Source organism: Onychostoma macrolepis, chromosome 18 (genome assembly GCF_012432095.1).
Source record: "Onychostoma macrolepis isolate SWU-2019 chromosome 18, ASM1243209v1, whole genome shotgun sequence".
In the NCBI taxonomy this organism is placed as follows: domain Eukaryota; kingdom Metazoa; phylum Chordata; class Actinopteri; order Cypriniformes; family Cyprinidae; genus Onychostoma; species Onychostoma macrolepis.
The window spans coordinates 6482120-6494365 of record NC_081172.1 but is presented as its reverse complement, the minus strand read 5'-3'; the positions used below and the strand labels follow the sequence as shown (position 1 = coordinate 6494365).

The 12246-nt window shown below is 35.0% G+C and overlaps 1 protein-coding gene across 3 annotated transcripts in view; it reads right to left on the bottom strand.

Moving 5' to 3' along the window:
* Window positions 1-11446, bottom strand: part of LOC131524152 (voltage-dependent calcium channel subunit alpha-2/delta-1) — a 139044-nt gene extending 127598 nt beyond the window's left edge. The window contains exon 1 of one of the 3 annotated variants that reach the window (XM_058750945.1): window positions 11419-11446. In XM_058750945.1, coding sequence (XP_058606928.1) covers window positions 11419-11429 — 11 coding nt within the window. In that variant the 5' untranslated portion in view covers window positions 11430-11446. Of the gene's footprint in view, window positions 1-7124; window positions 7545-11107; window positions 11396-11418 lie in introns of those variants that run through there. The other 2 variants (XM_058750946.1, XM_058750944.1) reach the window with 2 other exon arrangements.
* Window positions 11447-12246: the final 800 nt, after the last annotated feature.

Sequence of the window (12246 nt, the reverse complement as noted above, 5' to 3'; positions counted from 1 at the left end):
GAGAAATTCAGGAGGTGTTTGGGAAAGTGTGAAGTCCATCAGCAAACTAGAGGTATCATCTCCTGAAGAACTGTATTTCTGACAAACTGTGATCATAATCACTATGTATTTATTTGTTTGTTGTTTATTTTTTATTTATTTATTTTTGAGGAAATGTGTTCTTGCTAAATAAAACTTTTAATTTCATTAAAAAATAAAATTAAACAAAAAATAATCAAATAATGCATATAATTTACAAATAATGTGTCACTGCTTCCACAAAAATATTAAGCATCACAACTGTTTTCAACATTAATTATAATGAAAAATGTTTCTTGAGAACCAAATCAGCATATTAGAATTACTTCTGAAGAATAAAGACGAGTGCTTTCCCAACACAGAAATAGGGGGAAAATACATTAAAAAATATTAAAATAGAAAACAGTTTAAATTGTAATAATATTTCACAGCATTTATGTTTTTACTGTATTTTAATTAAACAACTGCAGCCTTTGTAAGCCTTTTTCAAAAACATTATGTCGTGTATATGAAATCATTTCTTATCTTTAATTATTAAACATTCTCACTCACTCTCACTCACTTATGCTGCACAGAATTATTCGGTAAAGCATTCTGCCCTCTCGTGTATTATTTTTGTGAAAGACCAAAAGTCTGCTGTCTACATAAAAGAAGCTGAGTAGTGGCTTTGTGGTACCAGAGAAGGCCAGGGTCTTACTCTCTTTCCCAGAAGAACAAAAACACACATCTCCACAGCAGTCGTCCAAGTTTAAGTTGTGAACCCAGACCGTCAATACTAGTATAATAGAACCCTCCGGTGCTCTCTGTATTGGGGTCAGAACCGAATTTGAAAAAGGAAGTGAAAAAGATAGATGGGCTGCAAAGAATTCTGAATTTAATATAGGCTCCTCCATTCTTCTACCATAGTGCTCATTCTATTCTTCTGTCATAGGCATTTTCCTCAGGGGCTGGAAACACAGAAGCACAGATGTAGGTTGCAATGAGACAATCTGTTGGCTGAGGTGCTTTCTAACGAGCAGAGGTGGACAGATATGGTTATACCAGCACTTTTTTGCGCTAAGACTGCTAAGTCAAAATATCCTGTTTGCAACTATGCCTCCAGCAAAGTCCCACACATTCTTTAAAACACCCTGTAAATAAGCCATTACCAGTCAGACCTCCTTCACTCACAGAGCTTTGGCTGGCTCACAGGATGTTGAACACTACCTAGTATACTTACAACCACACACGTTGCCAGGTTTTATGGTGGAAAAAAAGTTTCTCACAACCACCATGACTCATGTACTAATGCAACAAAGTCTAAATGTCTGCAGATTTAAGTAACGCTTAAAGGAATAGTATCCAAAAAAGAAAATTTGCTGAAAATGTAGATGTGTTTCTTCATCTGAACAGATTTGGCGAAATTGTAACATTACATCATTTGCTCAACAATGGATCATCTGCAGTGAATGGGTGCCGTCATAATGAGAGCTCAAACAGCTGACAAAAACATCACAATATTCCATAAGTAATTCCCACAAGTCCAATCCATCAATTAACGTCTTGTGAAGTGAAAAGCTATGTGTTTGTAAGAAATAAATCCATCATTAATGCATGTTAACAAATATGAGTCAAAACATGAGTCCATAATGAGTCAGTAATAATTCATAATAACTCTTCCTCCAGTGAAAGTCCATCTCACATTGAAATAGACCAACATATTTGTTTAGGCAAGGCAAAGCAAGTTTATTTATATAGCACATTTCATACACAGTGGTAATTCAAAGTGTTTTACATAAAATAGAATAGAATAGAATTCAGAAGTTCTACTTTCAACTGATTAACCAACACACTTGTCTTTCTTTGCCCACATTCTCTTTACCACCACAGCACTTACTTTAGCCTTCTGTTTAAACTTTTAAAATTATATTAAAATTTGTTTAAAATGAATTTAAAACAGTTAAGAATAGAAAATGATTATATATATAAATACAGTGCAATCAGTTCAGACGTACAGTTCTCATTCAAGAAATGCACAGCTAAACAGATGAGTTTTGAGTCTGGATTTAAATGTGGCTAATGTTTTAGCAAATCTGATCTCTTCTGGAAGCTGGTTCCAACTGCGGGCGGCATAATAGCTAAAAGTGGAATCCCCTTGTTTTGTATGAACCTTTGGTATTTCTAACTGACTCGATCCTAATGATCTGAGTGGTCTGTTAGGTTCATATTCAGAACTTTTTAAGATTGTTTTCACTTGTAAATGTGCTTAATCTGTGCATATTTCTCTCCTGATTCAGACAAGACGACTTTTATCACTTTTATCAGCTGTTTGGACTATCATTCTGATGGCACCCATTCACTGCAGAGTCTAATGCTACATTTATCCAATTCTGCTCCAATGAAGAAACAAACTCATCTACATCTGGGATGGCCTGAGGGAGAGTACATTTTCAGCAATTTTTCATTTTTGGGTGAACTATTCCTTTAAGTTGAAGCCTGATGTACAGTATAATCAAAGTACTTAATTTTAATCAGGTTTCTTACTATGCATAAAATTGGTTGATTATAATGTGTTTTAATGCATTTCACTCTTTAAAGGTGTAGCCATGACGTTGCAATTATTCATGAGAACATACAATGGTGCATTTTGAGGCATAATTAATGCAATAAGAAAACTTTTATAATGTATAATACATACAGGCCTCAAGTGAAGTGTTACCTAACTTTTTATGTATCTTTTAAAGGTACACCCAACAGCATTATCTTGAATTAAAAGACGCGTCTATCTAGTACAGTACGTAAGATAAAATGTCTAGTCAAAGGAAACAGCCACAGTTTTTTAGACGGCTTCTGCTAAAAAGGTAATTTGTCAGTGATCATAATGAGTTTATTCCAGCGAATGTGTGCTTTCATTCACTTCCATTTCCAAGGTCCATTCAGAGATTTCCCTGCGCTCCTCTATAATAAGCTATTTAATCCCTTTACAGGCTGAGGATTAGCGCTCATCTGACAGGGGAACAGAACTGTGACTCTAAGCTTTTTTCTTTTTAAAGAACTTATGTCTAAGCTTACACTAAACAGTTGCTGCTGGGAACAATGCAAGGTTCTAGACCAGGGAACCATGCAACTATTTTTTTTAAGGGGGCACCAGTAGCAGTCAGACTTGGGTCAGTTAGGACAGATAAAACAAAGCTCTAATGCCACTAAACGTGCACGCTTTGACAAATCCTGTTATTGTTTCTATTTAAAAAACATGTTACGGATAGCTTAAACATTCATGTAGCTTAAACTGTTGAGCATGGCACTAGCAACACCAAAGTCAGTGTTTCGTTCTCAGGGAATTAACTAATAAAACATATAGCTTAAATGCAACAAGTCTGTCAAACACTATTCAAAAGTTTGGGGTAAGAAAGACGTTTTGAAAGAAGCCTCTTATGCTAACCAAGCATGTATCAAAAATACAGTAAAACAGTAATATTGTGAAATATTACGACAATTTAAAATAAATGTTTTCTATTTCATATATTTTAAAATGTAATTTATTCCTGTGATGACAAAGCTGAATTTTCAACAGCCATTACTCAAGTCTTCAGTGTCACATGATCCTTCAGAAATCGTTGTGATATGCTTATTTTGGCCTGCTTGTTAGCAGAGCTTCTATTATTAATACTATTTTAAAATAATAATAATAAAACAAACTTTGCACAGCTAATGAAATGAGACTGAGTAAACAATAGAATTTTCTTTTTTGGCTGAACTACTCCTTTAAGTGTGCTCCTAAACATACAGCATAACATATATCTTGTCCTCTCCACAGGTGAGTGGCGTCTCTGTGTCAGTCTGGGACTGAGGGACAGGTGTCTCTGTGTGGAGGACACAGTCACAGTGCTCACCTGCGTCATCTCTCTGTGGGAATCCTGCCTCAGTTCCTTCTCGAAAAAGCCTGTTTCTGCACTAATACTACCAATTGAAAGAAACCAGAGCAGTGTGGCTTATGTCGCTCCAAATTGAGTGGATTAGTTATTGAGTACTCTCACTTCCTTTATAAGTGTATCTGAGGCACAGATGGGAGGGAAAGCCAAAAGTGTTTTATCTATTTGTTTTTTGCAGTTTTGGTCTTGATGCACCTTTTCTTTCTCTCCCACAGTAATGGTTTCAACAACCGTTGTACATCCAAGAACAGACAGAAATAAAACTAATTGTGGGAAGCAAAAATGAGCTACAGTATATGCAAAAAACACTCAAAAAAAAAAAAAAAAAAAGAAAAAGTGACACACATACACATATAATACTTTACAGTATCTCTCACAACTAAAGAAGATGGTTAAATATGTTAACTTGAAGGAGAGAAAAAAAAAGTTGAAAATTCGCTGAAAATTTACTTAACCTCAGGTCATCAGAACAGATTTGGAAATATTTGGCATTACATCACTTGTTTACCAATGGATTCTCTGTAGCAAATGGGTGCCGTCAGAATGAGAGTCCAAACAGCTGATAAAACATCGCAATAAAACAACAACCAATCCACATGACTCCAATCCATCAACTAATGTCTTGTGAAGTGAGAAGCTATGTGTTTGTAGTAAACAAATCCATTATTAGAATGCTTTAACTGTTGTCCTCTCACATCAAAATTCACTGACATTTTTTTAGAAATGTTTTTGCTTGTAAACAGTGCTTTTTTCTGCACATATTTCTCTCCTGATTCAGACAAGATGTCTTTTCACTGGCAATATCTATATTATGGATAGAGTACTTACATTTTAGCCAGAAACAATAATTGCTATTCGCTTGATTGACTGGAGTGTGTGGATTACTTGTGATGTTTTCATCAGCTGTTTGGACTCTCATTCCGACGGCACCCATTCACTGCAGAGGATCCAATGGTGAACAAGTAATGTAATGCTAACTTCTCCCAATCTGTTCCATTGAAAAAACATTCTCATCTACATATCGGATGGCCTGAGGGTGAGTAAACTTTCAGCAAATTTTCAATTTGTGGTGATCCATTCCTTGAAGCTTTTCCCTTACTTTTAATTTACACTGTACTATTCTGCTGTGACCTTTTCAAGGAAACCTTTTCAACAACTGAACATAACACAAAGGCATATCATTATTTTTCATTATTTTAAAGCAATGCATTATTGATGTAGATTCTCAGAAATCTACCCGAAGAGCCCATTTAACAAAAGCACTTGTTATACGGAACAATTATATCCTGTTTTTTACAGCCATTACAAATGTATTGACATCAGTTCAGGCCACCCAAGAGGTTTCATTTTCCTGAATGCATGTTCTAGTGCATGAACAAACAGGTGGTCAAATCAAAAGGTCCAGCCTCTTACATAATCTTCGCAAATCGTTATCTTAATGCATTGCATTAATGCACTTCACACCATGCAATAAAACACAATGTGAGACAATAGTCACAATGTAAAACTACACTAATTCTGTCTATTACTGCATTCAGAAATGACAGTTTATAGATTTATGAAAGCATGTAAAAATCTGGGGCATGTTAAGATTGTACAACAGTGAGGAAACTGACACATCTCTTGTTCTGCTGTCACAACCACCTGGTGAAACAATCACTTTTTAAACAGCAGTGCAGAAAATAAGGGCAATTAATCTCAGATGCATCTGTCCTGAAACATGGAGGGATACCTCAATGTACTGAGCTGGGGAACAGCAATGGGCCTTCCGTATAAATTCACAACCGTGCACATCCACTTACTTCTCGCATAAGATATAACTTGTCTGCTATACAGACTCATTTAAATATCAGGTTAACAAAAGACTTGCCAGCTCAAAACAGAAAAATGCTCAACCATCTGTCAGGTCACATCTGTCTCTCACAAACACTATCATTTGTTCGCCAAACATGGTCACAATGCACTTCTGTGGAATATTGTTATGCAATGCATTAACTGAAGCAATACTGAACTTTTGTTCAAGTAACATTGGAAATCATTAGCAAGGTAAAATAATTTAAGAGTCAATTTTCAGTTAAATATCTCATGCTGAATAACATTTGTAAAGTGAAAAATCTTAAATCATGGGAAAGGATTACATAAGGTGGAAGCGAAATGGAAACCACAGGAGGTAAAAGCTTTAACCCGGCTTAACCTTTAAGATTAGTGTCAGTACAAAGTTAAACACATACACACACTATGTTTGCGAGATTAACAGAGTTTAATTTGTCAAAATTCACCAATAATCTAAAAGAGAGCGTTTAGCTGGAGAACCATTGCGAACAGATAGCCGAGTCAGATTTTAAGAACTGGAGCAGTGAATGAATTGTTCTTTTGAGCCAGTTCTTTTCAATGGGTTAAACCAGCTCACAAATTGTACTGATTCTTTTATGAATCATAGTTCAACTCTGACTCACTGATTCAGTCCCACGGGTTCTCAAGATCACTGGAGGAGAAGATCATAATCAGAAGACTTCAGAAGACTTGGAATTTCGCTCACAAGTCACACAGAACACTTTCAAGGTGCTTTTTTGTTCTTTTGTTTGGATCTTAACAGTTGTGCTTAGCAGCAGCCTTGCATGAAAAACCTTTTTTTTTTTTTTCCACAGAAGAAAGTCACACAGGTATGGAACAACATGAGGGTGAGTGAATAATGACAGAATTGTCCTTTTTGAGTGAATTATTCTGCTTAATAAACAAATCAATAATGGGAAATAATGTCTCCTCCCCCAATCATTCAACTTAATTCAAAATATCGATTGTGAATTTGTCTGCTGTATTATTGAACAACGTTACTTGTTAACAACATGGAACAGAATGTGTATAGCCTATTGTCTTCTCGTTTCAGCGTTTGGACGTTATTGACCATTATTGGGGCATATAGGTGTGAAGACAGTTATTGTTTATAATAAAACAAAAATCTAAATAAAGTACAGATTACATACGATGCGTTAAATTCATGTTAAACTGCACTCAAGTAAATAAATAGTTTGTGTATTATGCATCCAGCACGATATACACACTCACAAAAACTTAAAATTACACTTACGCACGTTCAAACAGACACAGCGGCTGAATGAAAGAAAAATGCGTTTTAATCAACAGTTGAACCACTGTGACGCTCTTCTGCACAGACAACAACGTCAAAGTACTTACATGAGCGGACTGGGGAACTGTGATGGGCACGAGATATGAACAGATGCGAAGAGGAACACCATCAGCACGGAGATTCTGAACGGATTCATGACCAGATCTGTTGATCTCGAGCGCACCATCATCTGTCAATCCACACCAGTTACTTTTCTCCAGAGATATAACGTGTCGCTCTCCTGTCCTGCTGGATAATCTTATTATTTCCCGTCATCAGGTTAGAGACAGACGGGATCGGATTGGTGATGAGTGTCCTGTTGGATAGCTCTATACGCGCCGCTTCATGTTACAAAAGCGCGTGTGGCTCTTCTGTGTGATCCTGCGCGCGCTCTGATCAAACTACTGACCCCGTATAGAGGGGAGGGAGAGATCAATAGCCCCGAATCAGCGTCATTCTGCCCCCACCCCTCTCTCTTGCCCTCTTATTGCAATAGCCTGTTATCTTTCATCGGATCTTCATGCAATGCAACCCTCTCCAGTCCCTCTCTCTCTCTCTCTCCTCCTCCTCCTCCTTCTCTTATGCTTCCTCAACACATACTAAGTAACACCCTCCTGAAATCAATTAAGAATACGTACAAAAGTGCCGTGATACCCACTGAAAGCCAACTAAAAAAATTGGCATTTACATTTTTACGCGAGTACAGTAAGTTTTTGGTACATAAAGAAACAAACTGCAAAGATTTGTTAAAAATACTTGTTTTTTATTGATATTTTATAGAATACTGATGGTTACGTTACACAACGTGTATAAATACTTACATTAATTTTATATTATTAACGCCATCTGCATGTAATAATAATAATAATTTTGTCTATTATTTGATAGAATATTTATTTTAATATAAATTATATAAATATTTATTAAATCTGTACTACTATTACTACAAATACCTAATATATTTATAAGTATAAATTATTACTATTATTATTATTTAATAATAATATTATTGTTATCATTATTATTATTATTATTATTATTATTATTATTATTATTATTCAGTAACAACATAATAACAACAACAATATATTAAATAAAAACAATGCTATCTTTATTCTACATGTAAAATATTTTATTTATACATATTGTTATATAAATTTATATTATATCATTTAATTATATTATTATTCAATAATAATATTAATAATTATTATTATATTAAATAAAAACAATACCATCATGAAAAATATTTTATTTATATATTTTATTATTTATATCAATGATAAACATTTTATATAATAATAAATCATCATCATCATCATTATTATGAAAATTAAAACGCCATCTACATTTTACATGGGAACATATTTCTTATATTTATATCATTATATGTATATAAATGATACACATTATATTTTAATAATAACATTTATTATTTTTATTATTATTATAAAAATAACTCAACACCAAACTACATGCAAAGACAGTGAGCTATTTAATCAACTATTGCCTAAAATACGCTGCATTTTATGCTTTTGTTTGCATCTGATCAATATCAAAGGCTCTCTGTAGCTTGTTTTTCACATGCATTCGTTCATTATTCATTTAGGGCGTCAGTGAATGATGCATCTCATTCATAAACACATACGTCTATACATCTTGCATGCACAGCATCCTCTTTGTATATAAGGCAATGCTATAAATCGCAGCCAAGTTATATAGCTATAATACTCGTTTAAAAATGAGATACTCTTTTTTTCCTTTCCAATGAAATAAAGTTAATAAGCCAGCGAGCAGGGATGGGAGGCAGGTCGGGGCAGTAAACGGCGAGTTACCCAGGGATTTCGGCTTTCACCCGTTGCCTAGCAACCGCGCTCTCCGCGGCAACGACGAGTGTCAAAGCGAGGCGCGTGCAACAGGGCGCGAGACTGCGAGAGAGCGCAAGCTCTATAATAGGAGAGGCCTTGTGCTTTTGTTCCCTGGTCTGTATGCAGGTCCATTAGCACCCATCCATCCCATCGAACCGTGGATCCAATAGGGCCTAGAGGAGGTTTTGTACTGATGCACCACTGCAGAGAAGAGATACAGCGTGACCCTGTGGTAGCTTCAAGTAGAAAGAGTAGCCAACTACATAACAAACCAGGATAAAAGCTCTGGGCCTGCACTCGGCTAAATGAAAAGACGCCGTCCCATCATCAAAAACACACTTTCTCATTAAAAACTCCCAATAGGTCTTAAATAGACAGCACTGTTGTGACCTCTTTCCTCTTATGCACGGCCCAGCCGATGATTAAAGGATGCTGGGAAGCGGAGTGCATGTGCACTTTGCTTGCAACCAGTTTAATGTGTTCACCCAACTCTTCAGACAGCTCTGTGTTTATGGGGTCGGGCCTGCACACAAGAGACTCTGGCAGTGAAGTGTATTAGACATCGATGTGCATTAAAAGCATTTCCGAGGACCTTCCAGGTGCATTTGTGGATGAAACTCTTTATGTGCCAGCAGAGTGTTGGTGCGTTTGCGAGCGTGCCTGTGGCTTGACCGTGGGCCGTTCAGTAAAAGCTAATGACCGAGCTTGTTAAATGTCGACAGGAGATTCTCTAGCTGTTTGTCTAGACCAGGGGTTTTCAAACTAGGGGGGTGCAAGGCAGTGCAAGACACTGTTATTTTATATAATTGAGATACTTTTAGAGTTTTTATTAATATTTTGAATTAGTTTTTATTTTTATTTGTTCCATTTTCATTTGAAAGTTTTAGTTATTTTGTTATGTGTTTTTAGGATGTTTTTTTCTTTTTCTTTTTTAATAGGTCATAGTATTTATTTATTTGCATTCATTCATTCATTCAATCCAGTTTTAGTTTTGGAACATCAAGTTAAACTATATGAAAACGGGAAATGGTGCTTTGGCAACTATAGCCGAAAACAAAAAAAAGTTTTTTTTTTGATGATTTATTTTATTATTTTATAACATTGAAGTAACAACAGTTTTCATGGTTTTAATTTTAGTTTTATTTTCAGTTAAATATAATAACCCTGGTTCTAGGTCAGTGGTGTTAAGTTTAAACATAACAAAATAAATAAATAAATATAAATAAATAAAAAGACTTAAAAATAAGTTTGATTTAAATACACAATAATAATAATAATAATAATAATAAAATATTTGTTTAAAAACAAATACAATTTACAAAATAAAAATACAGTTAAATAAAATGTATTTAAATAAATAAATAAAAATATTCAATAAATAATTGAATTAATAAAAAATAAAACTGGATTTGAATAATACATCTAATAGTACAGTGCACTGTCAAATATTTTTTTTTTTAGCAATTCGTGAGTAAAAACTTTCCTTACATCAGGTTTTCTTAGTAGTTTTTTGTAGTAAGTAGCAAAGCGAAACAAAAGAAACTAAATATTTTACAAATAATATCTTACACATTTATATTCTATTTTTTGTCAGTGTAAAATGGGTGTTTATACATGAAATTAGATGAGGGGGGTCCTTCCCATGAGAATTATCATATTTGGCTGTTCATGACAAGAAAAAAAAAAAAAAAACACATTTGCTAAACTGAAGCATTGTGCATTTATGTATTTATTACAACCTGGTTTCGGTAACTTTAGCTACGCGTTGATTAGGCCTGAAACAAAACACAGCTTTGCCTCTTGGGAGAGTTTTGAGGAAGCTAATTAACTTCAGATTGTCAAAGCAGTCCTGCGACGGCTATCGAGCTAAAAATCGTGAGCGGCGTTTGCTCGATTTTCAGGGAAAGCGTTCTCATTTGCACAGTATTACCGAGTAATGCTGGCTGATTAGACGGATCGAAAACAAGAATTTATCATGGTCTGCTGAACTGAGGATGATGAGTATCACACACTCGCTACCACATCCTGCTATCCGAGCTACATCACTCCCCTGGGTCCTCCTACCCCTGTACCCTCGTCTCCATGGCAACATGCCCTGCCTCACATTACCCAGAGAGAGAATGGATGCTCACAACGCTCCTCTCAGAGTCTGTGGTTCTTGTTGTTCCTGCTTTGAAACAAACCTGAGGCTACACTGGTGAGTGGTGGTTTCTTTGTGTGGTGGCAGGACTTGTTATCGTTCTGGTAACGCCGCCTTGTGTTCTTTAATTTAGCCCTGACAAACATGCTGAGAGGATAATGAGGCGCGGATGAGTCAGAGAGTCCCTCTTTCTCCCTCATTTCCTGTTTTACTTAGTAAATATGTTCATGTTTGTTACAGTTCAAATAATGGATCACCCCAATCCATACATCTCAAAACATTGATTCTTTCGTTTCATAAACAGAATCAAACAGCTAAGCTAATCATGTTGTTGAACTTCTTTTGAATACTCACGCATACAGCATGGCTAGTCTCTGAGGCACTTCCTGTGTAATTATTACAAATATTATATCGCCATCTGCTGGCCAAACACTGTAAATACACCCCTTTCACTCATTCACTCATACACAGTATTTTGGAGGGAGGAATGGGGTACGATAAAATGAACAAATGTAACAATTAAGTACTTTTTAGAAATCCTTGATTTTCAGCATCATTACTCCAGTCTTCAGTGTCACATGATTCTTTAGAAATAATTCTAATATGAAGATTTAGTGCTCAAGAAACTTTTTTTTTTCTGGATTCTTTGATTAATAAAAAGAAACAAACATTTATTTAAAATAATTTTGAAATAAAATAAAATATTGAAAAAAGAATTTATTTAAAAAAAAATCTTACTGACCATATAAACATACATATACGTTTGTGTGTGTGTGTGTGTGTGTGTGTGTGTGTGTGTGTATATACAAGTGTGTGTGTATACAAGTGTGTATACATATGTGACCCTGGACCACAAAACCAGTCATAAGGTTTTGCCTTTACATTGATGTATGGTTTGTCATGATAGCACAATATTTGGCCGAGATACAACTATTTGAAAATCTGGAATCTGAGGGTGCAAAAAAATCAAAATATTGAGAAAATCGCCTTTAAAGTTGTCCAAATGAAGTTCTTAGCAAACTAATCAAAAATTAAGTTTTGATATATTTACAGTAGGAAATTTACAAAATATCTTCATGGAACATGATCTTTACTTAATGTCCTAATGATTTTTGGCATAAAAGAAAATCAAAATTTTGACCCATACAGTGTATTTTTGGCTATTGCTACAAATATACCCCA